Here is a 21,625-nt window from a genome sequence, read left to right on the forward strand (position 1 = left end):
TGTCTGACATGTTGTTGGGGCTGATGGTGTTTAGTTGGGGTGTCTGACAGTGTTGGGGCTGATGGTGTTTAGTTGGGGTGTCTGACATGTTGTTGGGGTGATGGTGTTTAGTTGGGGTGTCTGACAGTGTTGGGGTGATGGTGTTTAGTTGGGGTGTCTGACATGTTGTTGGGGCTGATGGTGTTTAGTTGGGGTGTCTGACAGTGTTGGGGCTAATGGTGTTTAGTTGGGGTGTCTGACATCTTGTTGGGGTGATGGTGTTTAGTTGGGGTGTCTGAAAGTGTTGGGGTGATGGTGTTTAGTTGGGGTGTCTGACAGTGTTGGGGCTGATGGTGTTTAGTTGGGGTGTCTAACAGTGTTGGGGCTAATGGTGTTTAGTTGGGGTGTCTGACAGTAATGGGGTGATGGTGTTTAGTTGGGTTGTGTGACAGTGTTGGGGTGATTGTGTTTTGTTGGGGTGTCTGACATGTTGTTGGGGCTGATGGTGTTTAGTTGGGGTGTCTGACAGTGTTGGGGCTGATGGTGTTTAGTTGGGGTTTCTGACATGTTGTTGAGGGTGATGGTGTTTAGTTGGGGTGTCTGACAGGGTTGGGGGTGATGGTGTTTAGTTGGGGTGTCTGACGTGTTGTTGGGGCTGATGGTGTTTAGTTGGGGTGTCTGACATGTTGTTGGGGCTGATGGTGTTTAGTTGGGGTGTCTGACAGTGTTGGGGGTGATGGTGTTTAGTTGGGGTGTCTGACAGTGTTGGGGGTGATGGTGTTTAGTTGGGGTGTCTGACAGTGTTGGGGTGATGGTATTTAGTTGGGGTGTCTGACATGTTGTTGGGGGTGATGGTGTTTAGTTGGTGTGTCTGACAGTGTTGGGGTGATGGTATTTAGTTGGGGTGTCTGACATGTTTTTGGGGCTGATGGTGTTTAGTTGGGGTGTCTGACATGTTGTTGGGCTGGTGGTGTTTAGTTGGGGTGTCTGACATGTTGTTGGGGGTGATGGTGTTTAGTTGGTGTGTCTGACAGTGTTGTTGGGGCTGATGGTGTTTTTTGAGGTCTGTATGGGTGGGATTTGTTCTGGAAGTTTTAAAAATAAATATATATTTATTTTTTCTCCTCTATCTCTCTCTCTCTCTCTGAGGCATCCGTTTTTGTGTTCATTAATGATCTTCTGTTTTATGATGTTTGGACTGTCAATTTAGTCAGCTTGAATGTGTCACCTGTATGTTAACTTTGTCATGTTTTCTAGGTAAATGTCTCGTTGATGCTTCCAGTCAATTTAGTAGTCAGGCAGCCTATTTATTAGGCCAGTACAGTATCTGTCGTGATTGGATAGTGTTGATACCACTTGATATGCGTGTATATTTACATACAGAGAGCTCCAGCAAGTTCACATGATTTTAATTATTGCTGTGTGACTTGACAGCAACATCTTGCTTTTTTCTTCAGTGGGAGGACGTTTGAAGAGAGTGACTTTGTCTTGTCAGCTGTGAGGTTAAGAGGTTAATGTCATGGACACCAAGGTTGCCTCCCTTGCCTCAGGCATCGCTGACCCCATAGCAGGAACGGTCTGTCCCCATCCTCAGTTTGAGCATGTTGATAGGATGTAGGACTGTTGTTTCACTGCAAAAGCCAAGCAGGTTCTAGCTAAATGTACCTATTACCTCAATTACCTCGACTAACTTGTACCCACTACACATTGACTTGTTACTGGTACCACCTGTAAATAGCCTCGTTATTGTTATTTTATAGTGTTAATAAAAATAAAAATAAAGGTAATTTAGTAAATCTTTTCTTAACTGTCAGTAAGCATTTCACGGTGATGTCTACAGCTGTTGTATTCGCCGCATGTGACCAATAACATGAGATTTGTATAGAGATGTGAACATGGATCAGGGGGTTTAATGTCCAGATAAACATTACATAGACCCTGATAGTGATGACAGCTGGGAAGGTTCAGAGACACAGTAGATCTCAGTCCCCTTGGCCAGTACAGTTGTTGAACCTGCGACCTTGGCTTATCCCTGGTTCAGAGACAGTATATCTCAGTCCTCTTGGCCAGTAGGGTTGTTGAACCTGTGACCTTGGCTTATCCCTGGTTCAGAGACAGTAGATCTCAGTCCCCTTGGCTTATCCCTGGTTCAGAGACAGTAGACCTCAGTCCCCTTGGCCAGTAGGGTTGTTGAACCTACGACCTTGGCTTCATCCTATTGTTTTCATATATGTTGTTATTACAGTACAAACTGAAGTTGTTTTGGATTCCCCCACTCTAGTCTAAATAATCATTGAATAGCCTCTCTCCTTTCCTCTTTTTCTCTCTCTCTCTCTCTCTCCTCTCTCCTTTCCTCTTTTTCTCTCTCTCTCTCTCTCTCTCCTTTCCTCTTTTTTTCTCTCTCCTTTCTCCTTACCTCTTTTTCTCTCTCCTCTCTCCTTCCCTCTTTTTCTCTCTTTCCTTCTCTCTCCTCTCTCCTTACCTCTTTTTCTCTCTCTCCTTCTCTCTCCTTCACCTTTCACCCCGTCTCTATCACATCATGTGGATGTAGTTTAGTCTTAGCTGAGACATTATATAGGGTCAGTGATATTTAGTCTTAGCTGAGACATTATATAGGGTCAGTGATATTTAGTCTTAGCTGAGACATTATATAGAGTCAGTGATATTTAGTCTTAGCTGAGACATTATATAGGGTCAGTGATATTTAGTCTTAGCTGAGACATTATATGGCAAAATGTTTAGAATAGCAGGAAATTATTTTTTTAAATGCAACATGTTCTATCTGCCCCATGGAAAAATGTGTTGAACTGCGGTCCTGAGACCACTCCTGTTTTTAATCTACATATCCAGGGCTCTATGCTGACATGTTTTGTACCAGGAGCACATGTACTCTTAATTTGAAACATGTAGGAGCACACAAACACATTTAGGAACACACAAACACATTTAGGAACACACAAACACATTTAGGAGCACAAAGCAAGTATTTTGGGGAAGTGTTTTTATTATAAGAAATTACTAAATGTCACTTAGGTGAGACAAAAAAATGTCAGCTGCCCCTTTAAGGGTGGGAGGTTACCGTGGTAACAGGAATGCACTTCAGGCATGCCTGTCTCTTCTCTAGCAGTTGAGCAAGCTCAAACTAACATTGAAAAACAACCTCGCATGTGAAGAAAACAATGTAAATAGCAAAGAAACACGAGGACAACGTCATATTTGAGTTGACTTCCCGAAAAAAAATTCCACCAATTTCTATGCCTGTGAAAATGAATCTTTCAGCACTTCACTCACAGTGATCACTGCGCCCCAGGTGCTGTCGCTGCGTGAGGCATTGAAATAGAATGGATAGAAAGGGCGTTGCCATTCATGTCAACGACCGCCTTATAAGTGTACGTTGAGTGTACCAACGACTTATAAAAGCACTAGATGACTGTTAGGTGTAGTTTGAAGCCACCGTGCCTCCAACTTGGTACTCCCTCCCTGTTGTAAAACTATTCGTGGAAGATATAGAAATGCATTTATTAATGTCTACATTCACTTTTTATCTCTTTATTCTATTACAGACACCTTAACCCAGCACAGCCAGAAGAGGAACTGGCCACCCCTCAGAGCCTGGTTCCTCTCTATGTTTCTTCCTAGGTTTTAGCCTTTCTAGGGAGTTTTTCAAAGCCACCGTGCTTCTACATCTGCATTGCTTGCTGTTTGGGGTTTTAGGCTGGGTTTCTGTATAGCACTTTGTGACATCGGTTGATGCAAATATATTTGATTGATTGATTAAAGCATATTTTAAAACTATATTATGTGAGCTAAACATAAAAATACAACATTTTAAAATACATTAAAACATTTTCCTTAAAATATAATTTTTAGAGATTACTAATGATACTGTCCCCACGACAACAACAAAAAAATACTTAAATACATGTATATTTGTCCTTGAAACATTTGATTGAAATACTGTAGAATTCCATTTGTTCCCATGGAGAATGTTCCTACTGGGAAGTGTCAATATGGCCGACCGGTGGCTTCAAAGACTCTCATTGGCCAATACATAGCATCACCAATCCAGGGTTTATATACATAATTCGCGTGTACTCATTGGAGCCAAGCAGGACGTAAAAGCAGAAAGTGTACCAGAGGAGGCTGGTGGGCGGACCTATTGGAGGACAGGCTCATTGTAATTGGCTGGAATGGAATAAACGGAACTGAGTCAAACATACAGTATGTGTTCGATACCATTCCATGGATTCTATTCCAGCCATTACAATGAGCCAATCCTCCTTAAATCCACCAGCCTCCTCTGAAGTGTACCCATCAATATGTGCACTAAGCCCCGCCACCTTAGTTACTGTTGCTAACTCGGACAAGTTTTGTCTTTTATATTCCCGTGAACATGGAGAAAAGCATTGTGGTAACACTAAGGGAACTCCCAAAAGAGGTACTCAGTAACATTTGGTTTTGACTCCATCCTATGAGCTCTCCAGGTACCGACTGTCAGTATTACGTGAGCCCCAGGCATGCCGTTTTATCATTTATTAAGGACTTCCATGCTCTCCTTACTTCTTACTATTTATCTACCAATGACTTCATGCTCTCCTTACTATTTATCTACCAATGACTTCATGCTCTCCTTACTATTTATCTACCAATGACTTCATGCTCGCCTTACTTCTTACCTACCAATCACCATATGCTTTCCTTACTGCTTTGAATGCCCTGCCCACTTCCCTTTACTCCTCCTCCACTGCGACCAATCAAGCCAGAAGTATAAAAGAGCAGATGCCCTGAGCTATCTAACCAGGAACAAGACTATACTGCTGCTATTGCTACTACTACAACTAGAACTAGACAGAACTCCTGACAGTCACTGTTCTGTCTGTGAGTGTTCTTAGTGTTCCACCATGGTTCTGAACATTCCAGGTGTGGTTGCCATGGCAGTGTTCTATCTGTTGGTCCTGGGGACAGGTTTGTGGGCGGCTCGGAAGTCCAGGGCTATGGAGAAGAAAAGCAAGGGAGACAAGACAGAGATAACCTTACTGGGAGACAGGAATATCGGCCTGCTTGTGGGAATATTCACCATGACTGGTAGGTGAGGTGTGGGCGTGTCTTTAGATCTGTGTAATGCTTTATACCTGTACTCACTATTACTATATTCACACTGTACCTTTACACCTGTACTCACTATTACTGTATTCATACTGTACTGTACCTTTACACCTGTACTCACTATTACTGTATTCATACTGTACTGTACCTTTACACCTGTACTCACTATTACTGTATTCATACTGTACCTTTACACCTGTACTCACTATTACTGTATTCATACTGTACTGTACCTTTACACCTGTACTCACTATTACTGTATTCATACTGTACCTTTACACCTGTACTCACTATTACTGTATTCATACTGTACTGTACCTTTACACCTGTACTCACTATTACTGTATTCACACTGTACTGTATCTTTTCACATGTACTCACTATTACTGTATTCACACTGTACTGTATCTTTTCACATGTACTCACTATTACTGTATTCATACTGTACTGTACCTTTACACCTGTACTCACTATTACTGTATTCACACTGTACTGTACCTTTACACCTGTACTCACTATTACTGTATTCATACTGTACTGTACCTTTACACCTGTACTCACTATTACTGTATTCACACTGTACTGTACCTTTACACCTGTACTCACTATTACTGTATTCATACTGTACCTTTACACCTGTACTCACTATTACTGTATTCACACTGTACTGTACCTTTACACCTGTACTCACTATTACTGTATTCATACTGTACTGTATCTTTACACCTGTACTCACTATTACTGTATTCATACTGTACCTTTACACCTGTACTCACTATTACTGTATTCATACTGTACCTTTACACCTGTACTCACTATTACTGTATTCACACTGTACTGTACCTTTACACCTGTACTCACTATTACTGTATTCATACTGTACCTTTACACCTGTACTCACTATTACTGTATTCACACTGTACTGTACCTTTACACCTGTACTCACTATTACTGTATTCGTACTGTACCTTTACACCTGTACTCACTATTACTGTATTCATACTGTACCTTTACACCTGTACTCACTATTACTGTATTCATACTGTACTGTATCTTTACACCTGTACTCACTATTACTGTATTCACACTGTACTGTACCTTTACACCTGTACTCACTATTACTGTATTCGTACTGTACCTTTACACCTGTACTCACTATTACTGTATTCATACTGTACCTTTACACCTGTACTCACTATTACTGTATTCATACTGTACCTTTACACCTGTACTCACTATTACTGTATTCATACTGTACCTTTACACCTGTACTCACTATTACTGTATTCATACTGTACTGTACCTTTACACCTTTACACCTGTACTCACTATTACTGTATTCATACTGTACCTTTAAACCTGTACTCACTATTACTGTATTCACACTGTACTGTACCTTTACACCTGTACTCACTATTACTGTATTCATACTGTACTGTACCTTTACACCTGTACTCACTATTACTGTATTCACACTGTACTGTAGATACAGTATAGATCATTCCTTACCTTTGGACAAACGGTGTGTGTGTGTGTGTGTCCTCAGCTACGTGGGTTGGAGGAGGCTTTATCGTAGGGATAGCGGAGGTGGTCTATAACCCTAACCTGGGTCTGGTCTGGGCTTTCATGCCCCTACAGAGCTCCGTCTCCTTCATCATCGGTAAGACGCGCACACACACACACACACACACACACACACACACACACACACACACACACACACACACACACACACACACACACACACACACACACACACACAAACTCCCAGCTTTATACTTCACAATCAGAAATATTAATTGAAAATGTAAGAATATCAAAGTTTCCAACATTTTAAGTGGCGGGACGTTGTTGTGCTGAAACATCCCAGTCTGTAGTTTTTAACTGACCTTCAATTCATTCAAACATTCTACACACCAAACCTTATCGGCTTGTTATTGGTGCACTGTTTTATTTGATCTCCCTCTTCCTCTCCTCCCCCTCTCTCCCTCTTCCTCCCCCCCCTCTCTCTCTTCATCTCCCCCCCTCTCTCCCTCTTCCTCTCCACCCCCTCTCTCGCTCATCCTCCTCTCCCCGTCTCTCACCCCCCCCCCCTCTCTCTCACTCTCACTCCACCCCTCTCTCTTCCTCCTCTCTCTCCCCCCCTCTCTCCCTCTTTTATCTCAGGTGGTATATTCTTTGCCAAACCGATGAGGGAGAAGAAGTATGTTACTATGATGGATCCCTTCCAGATCAAGTATGGGAGAGTAGTGAGTGGAGCTCTGGTGCTCCCTGCCCTTGTAATGGATGCACTGTGGGTCGCCTGCACACTCGTCGGACTAGGTAATATGTACAACAAAACAACAGCAACAAACAACTGTTTCAAACACACAACACACATAATCACTGTAAACACAAAGTGCAAAATCATTTGGTGCACACAAAACACACAATCACTGTAAAGTGTAAACACATAAAACCCCAAATCATTCGCTGCACACAAAACACACACACACACACAGAGTGCAGTTGAATCTGAACCGCTAGCCACTGTCTGGTGTTACAAAGCAGGAGCCATATTCTACCCTGCATCGGACAACTTAGATAAACAGACACAAAAACACACAATCATTCACTAACTAGCCAGTTTTGGACACCATACATCTCTGTTAAGTATGTCAAGTCATTGGCTCCGTCCAAAATGACACCCTATTCTCTGTATATTCCCAATGGGCCCCGGTCCAAAGTAATGCTCTATATAAGGGAGAGGGTACCATTGTAGACACAGACATTCTTTCCTGATGGACCTGTCAAGGTTGACTTTATGGAGGTTAAACTCTTCAATTCACCCTTATTTTACCAGGTAAGTTGACTGAGAACACATTGTCATTTACAGCAACGACCTGGGGATTAGTTACTCAACGCCCCAGCTTGGTGAGATGCTGGACCCAGGTTGGTTCTAGATAGAGTAACCTGGGGATTAGTTACTCAACGCCCCAGCTTGGTGAGATGCTGGACCCAGGTTGGTTCTAGATAGAGTAACCTGGGGAATAGTTACTCAACGCCCCAGCTTGGTGAGATGCTGGACCCAGGTTGGTTCTAGATAGAGTAACCTGGGGAATAGTTACTCAACGCCCCAGCTTGGTGAGATGCTGGACCCAGGTTGGTTCTAGATAGAGTAACCTGGGGAATAGTTACTCAACGCCCCAGCTTGGTGAGATGCTGGACCCAGGTTGGTTCTAGATAGAGTAACCTGGGGATTAGTTACTCAACGCCCCAGCTTGGTGAGATGCTGGACCCAGGTTGGTTCTAGATAGAGTAACCTGGGGAATAGTTACTCAACGCCCCAGCTTGGTGAGATGCTGGACCCAGGTTGGTACTAGATAGAGTAATCTGGGAATAGTTACTCAACGCCCCAGCTTGGTGAGATGCTGGACCCAGGTTGGTTCTAGATAGAGTAACCTGGGGATTAGTTACTCAACGCCCCAGCTTGGTGAGATGCTGGACCCAGGTTGGTTCTAGATAGAGTAATCTGGGGAATAGTTACTCAACGCCCCAGCTTGGTGAGATGCTGGACCCAGGTTGGTTCTAGATAGAGTAATCTGGGAATAGTTACTCAACGCCCCAGCTTGGTGAGATGCTGGACCCAGGTTGGTTCTAGATAGAGTAATCTGGGAATAGTTACTCAACGCCCCAGCTTGGTGAGATGCTGGACCCAGGTTGGTTCTAGATAGAGTAACCTGGGGAATAGTTACTCAACGCCCCAGCTTGGTGAGATGCTGGACCCAGGTTGGTTCTAGATAGAGTAACCTGGGGAATAGTTACTCAACGCCCCAGCTTGGTGAGATGCTGGACGCAGGTCGGTTCTAGATAGAGTAACCTGGGGAATAGTTACTCAACGCCCCAGCTTGGTGAGATGCTGGACACAGGTCGGTTCTAGATAGAGTAACCTGGGGAATAGTTACTCAACGCCCCAGCTTGGTGAGATGCTGGACCCAGGTTGGTTCTAGATAGAGTAATCTGGGAATAGTTACTCAACGCCCCAGCTTGGTGAGATGCTGGACCCAGGTTGGTTCTAGATAGAGTAACCTGGGGATTAGTTACTCAACACCCCAGCTTGGTGAGATGCTGGACCCAGGTTGGTTCTAGATACAGTAACCTGGGGAATAGTTACTCAACGCCCCAGCTTGGTGAGATGCTGGACCCAGGTTGGTTCTAGATACAGTAACCTGGGGAATAGTTACTCAACGCCCCAGCTTGGTGAGATGCTGGACCCAGGTTGGTTCTAGATAGAGTAACCTGGGGATTAGTTACTGAACGCCCCAGCTTGGTGAGATGCTGGACCCAGGTTGGTTCTAGATAGAGTAACCTGGGGAACAGTTACTCAACGCCCCAGCTTGGTGAGATGCTGGACCCAGGTTGGTTCTAGATAGAGTAACCTGGGGAATAGTTACTCAACGCCCCAGCTTGGTGAGATGCTGGACCCAGGTTGGTTCTAGATAGAGTAACCTGGGGATTAGTTACTCAACGCCCCAGCTTGGTGAGATGCTGGACCCAGGTTGGTTCTAGATAGAGTAACCTGGGGAATAGTTACTCAACGCCCCAGCTTGGTGAGATGCTGGACCCAGGTTGGTTCTAGATACAGTAACCTGGGGAATAGTTACTCAACGCCCCAGCTTGGTGAGATGCTGGACCCAGGTTGGTACTAGATAGAGTAATTCGATCAGGGAGGAGAAACAGGTCATACGTGTTTTTAATTAACCTGCCACTTGTTGAAACTCAGTCATGCTCATTCTAGCTGGCGTGTGAAGAATGTGGTTTATTACTTCAAGCCCGGCAATTATGTCTTTTCACACTTCCAGTATAACTGTGAGGGGCCAACTCAGTTTAACCTGGTTTTACAGTTTTTATCTGTGGTGCCACAAAACTGTGTTAGCCCGCTGAGCTAAATGTGTGTGTGTGTGTTTGTGCTGCAGGTGGCACCATGAGTGTTATTCTGGACCTGCCCTACTCCTACTCTGTGGGGATTTCTGCAGTGGTGGCCATCATCTACACTCTACTGGGAGGACTCTACTCTGTCGCCTACACCGACGTCATCCAGCTCATCCTCATCTTCTTCAGTCTGGTGAGTAACAGGCGGCCATTTTAAATCCAATCCAGTCTGGTGAGTGACAGGCGGCCATTTTAAATCCAATCCAGTCTGGTGAGTGACAGGCGGCCATTTTGAATCCAATCCAGTCTGGTGAGTGACAGGCGGCCATTTTGAATCCAATCCAGTCTGGTGAGTGACAGGCGGACATTTTGAATCTAAACCAGTCTGGTGAGTGTTTAGAGGCCGTGGAACCGTTGTCCATGTATTTTGGATGGAGCCAACACGTTTTTCAATGGGAGTGATCTGCAGTCGGATGATTGACAACGGAGATGATTGCCCAACAAAAACCACACAAACGGTCTGTCTTTAAATGGATGGAACTCGTCTGAACATAGTTGACTAGATGTACTTTTGATGGACAAAACAGACAATTATCATTATCATATTAAATGTACTGTATGTTCATGTGTCTCAGTGTGGCAGCACCCGAAGACAGGAGTTAATCATTTTTTTATTTGGTATTTCCTGCCTCTGCTGCCAGTGGCTGTGCGTTCCGTTCCTCATGGTCAACCCAGTGGTGGGTGACATCACCCAGACAGCCTTCAACCACACCTACCAGGCCCCGTGGCTGGGGGTCATGGAGAAGGAGAAGGTCTTCAAGTGGGTTGATGACTTCTTATTGGTGGTGAGTTCAACTGATTCATTGATGGATGGATGGATGATTGGTTGATTAATCACCAGTCTCTCTCCTCTCCTCTACATTACAGTCATATCACCAGTCTCTCTCCTCTACATTACAGTCATATCACCAGTGTCTCTCCTCTCCTCTACATTACAGTCATATCACCAGTCTCTCTCGTCTACATTACAGTCATATCACCAGTCTCTCTCCTCTACATTACAGTCATATCACCAGTGTCTCTCCTCTCCTCTACATTACAGTCATATCACCAGTCTCTCTCCTCTACATTACAGTCATATCACCAGTCTCTCTCCTCTACATTACAGTCATATCACCAGTCTCTCTCCTCTACATTACAGTCATATCACCAGACTCTCTCCTCTCCTCTACATTACAGTCATATCACCAGACTCTCTCTCCTCTCCTCTACATTACAGTCATATCACCAGACTCTCTCCTCTCCTCTACATTACAGTCATATCACCAGTGTCTTTCCCATATCCTATATCTTCCATGTTTTCTCTACTTCTCAGAACTCTTTGCTGCACCTTGATAAGGAGGAATCAATCTGCAATAAACTCATTCGTTACGAAAGAGTCAAAACTCTGAGTGAAGTTCAGTTGTTTAATAGTAAAAGAGACTCAACAGCTGAATCCCCGTTGGAATGGCAGCACTCTCTCACATCCTATCAAAGCTCCTCCCCCCGCTCCAACAATGACATACTAAACTAGTCACAGCACTCTCTCACATCCTGTCAAAGCTCCTCCCCCTGCTCAAACAATGACATACTAAACTAGTCACAGCACTCTCTCACATCCTGTCAAAGCTTCTCCCCCCGCTCCAACAATGACATACTAAACTAGTCACAGCACTCTCTGACATCCTATCAAAGCTCCCCCCCCTGCTCAAACAATGACATACTAAACTAGTCACAGCACTCTCTCACATCCTATCAAAGCTTCTCCCCCCGCTCAAACAATGACATACTAAACTAGTCACAGCACTCTCTCACATCCTATCAAAGCTCCCCCCCCCCCGCTCCAACAATGACATACTAAACTAGTCACAGCACTCTCTCACATCCTATCAAAGCTCCCCCCCCCCCTGCTCCAACAATGACATACTAAAGTAGTTTCCCACTAACATGACACAGCACTTTCCACAGACGCTTTCATCCTCATTAAGGACATGGTCTTGTGTTAACCATGACCCAGGAGTTTCTACAATCTCAACCACTGTTGGCACCACTTCCTCTTATCTTGTTGTTGTTCGGCCATGCAGCATATCTGTGGTTTCCAGTCTCAAGCGTTCTAACAGACAGTCCCCCAAAACCACAAACAGCCCTTTCCTCTACCTCACTATGACTCTACAATACAAAAAACATCCTGGACACTAAAGGCCCCATTCTACTTCTACTTAAATCACACAAACAGAAATGATTCATGTACGTCATTTACCAGGCAGTCTTATCCAGAGGGACTTACAGGAGCAATAAGGGTTAAGTACCTTGCTCAATGGCACATTGACAGATTTATCACCTAGTCTGCTCAGGGATTCAAACCTTAACTGTGAGGCTACCTGTCACCAATTCACAATCTAACAATCTAATTTATGTTCTTCTCATCCTCCTCGTCATCTTCCCTTTCTCCTCGGTCTCCTTATTCTCCCCCTCCTCCTCTCCCTCTTCTTCTCCCTCCTCCTCCCTCCCTCTCTTCTCCCTCCTCCTCCTCCCTCCCTCCTCTCTTCTCCCTCTCTCTCCTCCCTCTCTTCTCCAGGCGTTGGGTAGCTTGTCTTTCCAATGTTTCCACCAGAGGACGCTTTCTGCCTCCTCCTCGTTTAACGCCCAGGTCACCTGCTTCGTGGCTGCCGCCATGGTCCTCATCCTGGGGATCCCCTCTGTTCTGGTCGGGGCTGTGGCCGCTTCCACAGGTAAGAAAGTACAAAAAGAAAAAGGGTTTAGAATCCCGGAGCCGACAAGGTGAATAATCTGTTGTTGTGCCCTTGTGCAAGGAACTTAATACCTTATTGCTCCAGGGGTGTCAGTATAATGGTTGTCGTGTTGTTCCAGGGGTGTCAGTATAATGGTTGTCGTGTTGCTCCAGGGGTGTCAGTATAATGGTTGTCGTGTTGTTCCAGGGGTGTCAGTATAATGGTTGTCGTGTTGCTCCAGGGGTGTCAGTATAATGGTTGTCGTGTTGCTCCAGGGGTGTCAGTATAATGGTTGTCGTGTTGCTCCAGGGGTGTCAGTATAATGGTTGTCGTGTTGCTCCAGGGGTGTCAGTATAATGGTTGTCGTGTTGTTCCAGGGGTGTCAGTATAATGGTTGTCGTGTTGCTCCAGGGGTGTCAGTATAATGGTTGTCGTGTTGTTCCAGGGGTGTCAGTATAATGGTTGTCGTGTTGCTCCAGGGGTGTCAGTATAATGGTTGTCGTGTTGCTCCAGGGGTGTCAGTATAATGGTTGTCGTGTTGCTCCAGGGGTGTCAGTATAATGGTTGTCGTGTTGCTCCAGGGGTGTCAGTATAATGGTTGTCGTGTTGTTCCAGGGGTGTCAGTATAATGGTTGTCGTGTTGCTCCAGGGGTGTCAGTATAATGGTTGTCGTGTTGTTCCAGGGGTGTCAGTATAATGGTTGTCGTGTTGCTCCAGGGGTGTCAGTATAATGGTTGTCGTGTTGCTCCAGGGGTGTCAGTATAATGGTTGTCGTGTTGTTCCAGGGGTGTCAGTATAATGGTTGTCGTGTTGCTCCAGGGGTGTCAGTATAATGGTTGTCGTGTTGTTCCAGGGGTGTCAGTATAATGGTTGTCGTGTTGCTCCAGGGGTGTCAGTATAATGGTTGTCGTGTTGCTCCAGGGGTGTCAGTATAATGGTTGTCGTGTTGCTCCAGGGGTGTCAGTATAATGGTTGTCGTGTTGCTCCAGGGGTGTCAGTATAATGGTTGTCGTGTTGTTCCAGGGGTGTCAGTATAATGGTTGTCGTGTTGTTCCAGGGGTGTCAGTATTATGGTTGTCGTGTTGCTCCAGGGGTGTCAGTATAATGGTTGTCGTGTTGTTCCAGGGGTGTCAGTATAATGGTTGTCGTGTTGCTCCAGGGGTGTCAGTATAATGGTTGTCGTGTTGTTCCAGGGGTGTCAGTATAATGGTTGTCGTGTTGCTCCAGGGGTGTCAGTATAATGGTTGTCGTGTTGCTCCAGGGGTGTCAGTATAATGGTTGTCGTGTTGTTCCAGGGGTGTCAGTATAATGGTTGTCGTGTTGTTCCAGGGGTGTCAGTATAATGGTTGTCGTGTTGCTCCAGGGGTGTCAGTATAATGGTTGTCGTGTTGCTCCAGGGGTGTCAGTATAATGGTTGTCGTGTTGCTCCAGGGGTGTCAGTATAATGGTTGTCGTGTTGCTCCAGCGGTGTCAGTATAATGGTTGTCGTGTTGCTCCAGGGGTGTCAGTATAATGGTTGTCGTGTTGCTCCAGCGGTGTCAGTATTATGGTTGTCGTGTTGTTCCAGGGGTGTCAGTATAATGGTTGTCGTGTTGCTCCAGGGGTGTCAGTATAATGGTTGTCGTGTTGTTCCAGGGGTGTCAGTATAATGGTTGTCGTGTTGCTCCAGGGGTGTCAGTATTATGGTTGTCGTGTTGCTCCAGGGGTGTCAGTATAATGGTTGTCTCTGACTCTGACCCCAACTCTCCGCCGGTGTCTCAGGGGGAGTTGGGATATGTAGATAAAAAACACATTTGATTTGATTGCACCTTTATTTAACCAGGTAGACCAGTTGAGAACAAGTTCTCATTTACAACTGTGACCTGGTCAAGATAAAGCAAAGCAGTGGGACAAAAACAACAGAGTTACACATGGAATAAACAAACGTACAGGCAATAATACAATAGAAAAAGTCTATATACAGTGAGTGCAAATGAGGTAGGATAAGGGAGGTAAGGCAATAAATAGGCCATAGTGGCAAAATAATTACAATATAACAATTAAACACATGTTCACTTGTTAAAGCATAATGGACAAATATAAGCACCTCCAAGTTAATATTATTAAAGGTGTTATAAAGGTTAAAAGCAGAGAAGAAGAGTTGTGTGTCGTTGACTGGCTTGTCTGTTATCTGATGTCCGTATACTACTCCTATCATCTACCTCACATCATGAACCATAACACACTCCAATCTAGTGGCAGTGTCCTGGTGTTGTGGCTAGAGTGCATGTTTGTTATTACTCTCTGTGGAGCACGAGATACCTTGAATATATCTGGTTTCCTTGCAGCTCACATGAGCTGATTGCAAAGTGAAAAAAATAAAATAGCTCATACACAGTGTACTTGCATCGCGTTTACGCTTTTGGACTTCGTCAAAGTGTGATTGTCAAAATAACCAAACTTTATTGACACTTCCTGGTGTGTCTCCAGACTGGAACCTGACATCGTATGGGTCTCCGTCTCCGTATGAGCGCAACGAGACGGGATTGGTGCTCCCCATCGCCCTGCAGCACCTGGCTCCGCCCTACGTGTCCGTCATCGGCATCGGGGCTATCGCCGCCGCAGTGATGTCATCAGTGGACTCTGGCCTCCTAAGCTCCGCCTCCATGTTCTCCTCCAACATCTACAAGAACATCATTCGGAAGCAGGTGAAGGGTTGGGTGCAGGCTTTCGTTCTATCCCATCACTTACACCTCGTTCTAATAAATCTGTGTGTGACCAGATAGTCGCCTCTACTGTATTGAGTAAGGAATTTAGGTCTGTTTTCCCAGACACAGATTAATAAACCTACTAGTCCAGAACTGAAACACATTCTCAATGGAGATGAACCATCATGTTCATTAGTCCTGTTCTAGGTCATAGGTCATGTATCAGAAAATCACCACTAAGTGCATAAATAAGTGGGGGTTTTCCTATTTCATCCATTTTTGGGACATTGGCAAGACATTTTTCAATTCACATTTGAAAACATTGCATTGGGTTCTATAGTGTAATAGCATTTTGGGACATACGGCCTAACATATTTTGGGACATATAGCCTAACTCCGTGCTCCCTCTTGTGACTTCTCTGGGTATTACACCACAGGGCTGTTCAAGCTCTTCTGACTTGGATAATTATAACTGCTGTACCTCCATCTTGTGTCTGTCTCTCATTGTAAGATCTGGCATGCATGGGCAGAGGAACACACCACTTTAACTGCTGTACCTCCATTTTGTGTCTGTCTCTCACTGTAAGATCTGGCATGCATGGGCAGAGGAACACACCCCTGTAACTGCTGTACCTCCATTTTGTGTCTGTCTCTCATTGTAAGATCTGGCATGCATGGGCAGAGGAACACACCCCGTTAACTGCTGTACCTCCATTTTGTGTCTGTCTCTCATTGTAAGATCTGGCATGCATGGGCAGAGGAACACACCCCGTTAACTGCTGTACCTCCATTTTGTGTCTGTCTCTCATTGTAAGATCTGGCATGCATGGGCAGAGGAACGCACCCCGTTAACTGCTGTACCTCCATTTTGTGTCTGTCCTGACCACTGTGCCTCCATCTTGGACCTGTCCTGCCCACTGTACCTCCATCTTTGATTTGTCCTGACCACTATGCCTCCATCTTTGATCTGTCCTGCCCACTGTGCCTCCATCTTGGATATGTACTGCCCACTGTGCCTCCATCTTTGATCTGTGCTGCCCATTATGCCTCCATCTTTGATCTGTCCTGACCACTGTGCCTCCATCTTTGATTTGTCCTGACCACTATGCCTCCATCTTTGATCTGTCCTGACCACTGTGCCACCATCTTGGATCTGTCCTGACCACTGTGCCACCATCTTGGATCTGTCCTGACCACTGTGCCACCATCTTGGATCTGTCCTGACCACTGTGCCTCCATCTTGGATCTGTCCTGCCCATTGTGCCTCCATCTTGGATCTGTCCTGCCCACTGTGCCTCCATCTTGGATCTGTCCTGACCACTGTGCCTCCATCTTTGATCTGTCCTGACCACTGTGCCTCCATCTTTGATTTGTCCTGACCACCGTGCCTCCATCTTGTGTCTGTGCTGCCCATTATGCCTCCATCTTTGATTTGTCCTGACCACTGTGCCTCCATCTTGTGTGTATCTCTCCTCCAGGCCTCAGACAGGGAGATACAGTGGGTGATCCGTGTGTCGGTGGTGGTGGTGGGGCTGTGTGGGATGGCCCTCACTCTCCTCCACAACAGTACCTTTGCCCTGTGGATCCTGGCGTCTGATCTCTCCTACACCATCATCTTCCCTCAGCTCATCTGCGTCCTCTTCTTCCAGGTGTGTGTATGTGTGTGTGTGTGTGTGTGTGTGTGTGTGTGTGTGTGTGTGTGTGTGTGTGTGTGTGTGTGTGTGTAACATGCAGAGGTGATATTGTGTGTGGGCCTTGTCTTTTCCCTGCATCACAAACATGGTGGTGTGTCACTAGCCTGAGTGCCAGTCTGTTTGTGACGTCGTCATGCCAACTCACTCATCACCATGCCAAATGGTCGGCTTGACAACTACAGCAATGGAGATGGCAAGAGCACAAACCGGCCCTAGCCACAAAGCGTCTCAGAGTAGAAGTGCTAATCTAGGATCAGGCCCCAACCTGTCCATATCTAAATCATTATGATCTAGGATCAGGTCCCAACCTGCCCGTATCATCTCATTCATTATGATCTATGATCAGGTCCCAACCTGTCCATATCACTTAGTTCATTATGATCTAGGATCAGGTCCCAACCTGTCCATATCATCTAGTTCATTTTGATCAGGCCCCAACCTGTCCATATCATCTAGTTCATTATGATCAGGTCCCAACCTGTCCATATCTAAATCATTATGATCTAGGATCAGGTCCCAACCTGTCCATATCATCTAGTTCATTATGATCAGGCCCCAACCTGTCCATATCTAAATCATTATGATCTAGGATCAGGTCCCAACCTGTCCATATCATCTAGTTCATTATGATCAGGTCCCAACCTGTCCATATCATCTAGTTCATTATGATCAGGTCCCAACCTGTCCATATCTAAATCATTATGATCTAGGATCAGGTCCCAACCTGTCCATATCATCTAGTTCATTATGATCAGGTCCCAACCTGTCCATATCATCTAGTTCATTATGATCAGGTCCCAACCTGTCCATATCATCTAGTTCATTATGATCAGGTCCCAACCTGTCCATATCTAAATCATTATGATCTAGGATCAGGTCCCAACCTGTCCATATCATCTAGTTCATTATGATCAGGTCCCAACCTGTCCATATCTAAATCATTATGATCTAGGATCAGGTCCCAACCTGTCCATATCATCTAGTTCATTATGATCTAGGATCAGGTCCCAACCTGTCCATATCATCTAGTTCATTATGATCAGGTCCCAACCTGTCCATATCTAAATCATTATGATCTAGGATCAGGTCCCAACCTGTCCATATCATCTAGTTCATTATGATCTAGGATCAGGTCCCAACCTGTCCATATCATCTCATTCATTATGATCAGGTCCCAACCTGTCCATATCATCTAAATCATTATGATCAGGCCCCAACCTGTCCATATCATCTAAATCATTATGATCTAGGATCAGGTCCCAACCTGTCCATATCATCTAAATCATTATGATCTAGGATCAGGTCCCAACCTGTCCATATCATCTAGTTCATTATGATCAGGCCCCAACCTGTCCATATCATCTAGTTCATTATGATCAGGTCCCAACCTGTCCATATCATCTAGTTCATTATGATCTAGGATCAGGTCCCAACCTGTCCATATCATCTAGTTCATTATGATCTAGGATCAGGTCCCAACCTGTCCATATCATCTCATTCATTATGATCAGGTCCCAACCTGTCCATATCATCTCATTCATTATGAACTAAAAGGCTAAACTGATCCTAGATCAACACTCTTACTCAGAGAGGCTTTGTGGATACAGACCCAGGTTATAATTCGTCTGGCTACCCAGAGTCCTTGCTCCAGCCAAACGCTAGGCCACACCCACAGACGTTAGTTTCTTCTCCACAATGAGTCTGGATCTGAGTACCTCCCCGATTCTTCACCGAATGTGAACACATTCAGGGCCGTCTGATTGGTCCAGAAACCGATGGGTTGGACCAGAACCAAAACACATCTGGGTAAAACAGCGGTTTGAAAATGTGTAATTGGCTTTGATACTCTGATTTGTTATTTTACTGCTGCTCTTTAATTATTTGTTACTTTTATTTATTTATTTTACTTTAAAAAAATAACTGCATTATTGGTTAAGGGCTTGTAAGTAAGCATTTCAATGTATTCGGCGCATGTGACAAATACAACTTGATTTGATCCAATCGCTGATGACCCTGTTTTGCACAATGCCCCTCATTGCCCCTCGTCCCCACAAACGGCTTCAACGATGGCACTGAAACTAAAGTATGTAGGAAACGACAGAGCAGAAAAATAAGTTAGTGTGAGTCATCAGGCTAGAATATCACTTCTAAAAGAACTCTCTTCATCCTCCTTCAGGTCTCCAACGGCTATGGAGCCGTGGCTGGATACCTCGTAGGGGGCCTGATGAGACTCCTCTGTGGGGAGCCCATCTTCAACCTCCCCCCTGTCCTCCACTTCCCTGGATGCACCCTGGAGGACGGCGTCTATGTCCAGCGCTCCCCCATCAGGACCATATGTATGCTTCTGGCCCTGGCGGCCATCTTGGGTTTCTCCTGGCTGGCTCAGCTGATGTTCAATAAGGCCTGGCTGCCCGAGAGGTGGGATGTGTTCCAGGTAAAGTTCCAGACTTTGCCACTTGGTGGCGCCAGAGAGATGAAAGAGAAGGAGGAGGACGGTACAGTCTCTGAGCAAATGCTTGACACCACAAAGTGTTAAGGTTTTTTTCTACCTACTTTTACAGGCCGGTTTCCCAGACACTTCCCTGGACTACAAAGCACTTTATACATTTTTTTGGGTACAGATTTTTGGTTTATTGGACAGGATAGAGAAAGGAAAGATCTATTGAACATCCAAATAATTCTAAAAACGGCTATTTAAAATCGATTGTGTTGCTCAATTGAGTTACTTATATGATTTGAACATAAAGTGTGAAAAAGGCTTTAACATCGGTACCACTGACTTGCATTGGTTTTGTTCCACAAAAGCATGGATTGCGCTCATACCTTGTCCATAGACTGATTACAGGGTAAACTCATACCTCGTCCATAGACTGATTACAGGGTAAACTCATACCTTGTCCATAGACTGATTACAGGGTAAACTCATACCTCATCCATAGACTGATTACAGGGTAAGCTCATACCTCGTCCATAGACTGATTACAGGGTAAACTCATACCTCGTCCATAGACTGATTACAGGGTAAACTCATACCTCGTCCATAGACTGATTACAGGGTAAACTCATACCTCGTCCATAGACTGATTACAGGGTAAAATCATACCTCGTCCATAGACTGATTACAGGGTAAACTCATACCTCGTCCATAGACTGATTACAGGGTAAACTCATACCTCGTCCATAGACTGATTACAGGGTAAACTCATACCTCGTCCATAGACTGATTACAGGGTAAACTCATACCTCGTCCATAGACTGATTACAGGGTAAATTCATACCTCGTCCATAGACTGATTACAGGGTAAACTCATACCTCGTCCATAGACTGATTACAGGGTAAACTCATACCTCGTCCATAGACTGATTACAGGGTAAACTCATACCTCGTCCATAGACTGATTACAGGGTAAACTCATACCTTGTCCATAGACTGATTATAGGGTAAAACAATCAATCCTACTATGTCACTTTGTCATTTGGGTGAACTCTCTCTTTAGTCTAGGAGTAGGCTTAATTATCTGTGTCTGGGAAACGTCATTACCTCATCCCCAGACTACCTCATCCCCACCAGATGACCTCATCCCCAGACTACCTCATCCCCAGACCACCTCATCCCCACCAGATGACCTCATCCCCAGACTACCTCATCCCCACCAGACTACCTGATCCCCACCAGATGACCTCATCCCCAGACTACCTCATTCCCACCAGACTACCTCATCCCCACCAGATGACCTCATTCCCACCAGATGACCTCATCCCCACCAGACTACCTCATCTCCACCAGATGACCTCATCCCCACCAGATGACCTCATCCCCACCAGACGACCTCATCCCCACCAGATTACCTCATCCACAGACTACCTCATCCCCACCAGATGACCTCATCCCCACCAGATGACCTCATCCCCACCAGACTACCTGATCCCCACCAGATGACCTCATCCCCAGACTACCTCATCCCCACCAGACTACCTCATCCCCACCAGACTACCTCATCCACAGACTACCTCATCCCCACCAGATGACCTCATCCCCAATCCTAACCTGAGCCATAAAGGGGTGGAACTAAGATCTGACCCCTGACCCCGTATGAAATAGACCCCTCTCTATTTCATACTGAAAGGTATGTGATGCTCACTTGAGAGGATCTTGGTGATAATATTTTATATATACACTTTGATATAAACATTTACCCTACCTGTTCATAGTTCAAATGATCATGGTGAATTGATTTGCAAGCCTTCTTGTGAAAATGGCACTTTTTCTCAATTTGGAGAAACAGTTTTTTTTACATCTTCATTGTTGTTGTAAAGACATCTGTGGCTGGATGATAAAGACAAAGGGTTGGATGATTCAGCAGCACTTGGAAAACAAGAAGCTCCGGGAAAGCCTCACTAGGAGGGGGGGTATACTACCCCATTACACTAGAAGGGGGGTATACTACCCCATTACACTAGAGGGGGGTATACTACC

At 45.1% G+C, this 21,625-nt stretch overlaps 1 protein-coding gene across 1 annotated transcript; it reads left to right on the forward strand.

Moving 5' to 3' along the window:
• Window positions 1-4,880: 4,880 nt before the first annotated feature.
• On the forward strand, window positions 4,881-19,735 carry LOC129844378 (high-affinity choline transporter 1-like). Its single transcript, XM_055912695.1, has 9 exons — window positions 4,881-5,064; window positions 6,632-6,745; window positions 7,252-7,407; window positions 10,041-10,189; window positions 10,698-10,841; window positions 12,614-12,767; window positions 15,237-15,454; window positions 16,933-17,103; window positions 19,325-19,735. Exons 1-9 carry the CDS (start codon window positions 4,881-4,883, stop codon window positions 19,682-19,684), a joined length of 1,650 nt encoding a protein of 549 aa, XP_055768670.1. The 3' UTR covers window positions 19,685-19,735.
• Window positions 19,736-21,625: the final 1,890 nt, after the last annotated feature.

The sequence above is a fragment of the Salvelinus fontinalis genome, unplaced genomic scaffold (genome assembly GCF_029448725.1).
Source record: "Salvelinus fontinalis isolate EN_2023a unplaced genomic scaffold, ASM2944872v1 scaffold_0202, whole genome shotgun sequence".
Taxonomy (NCBI): domain Eukaryota; kingdom Metazoa; phylum Chordata; class Actinopteri; order Salmoniformes; family Salmonidae; genus Salvelinus; species Salvelinus fontinalis.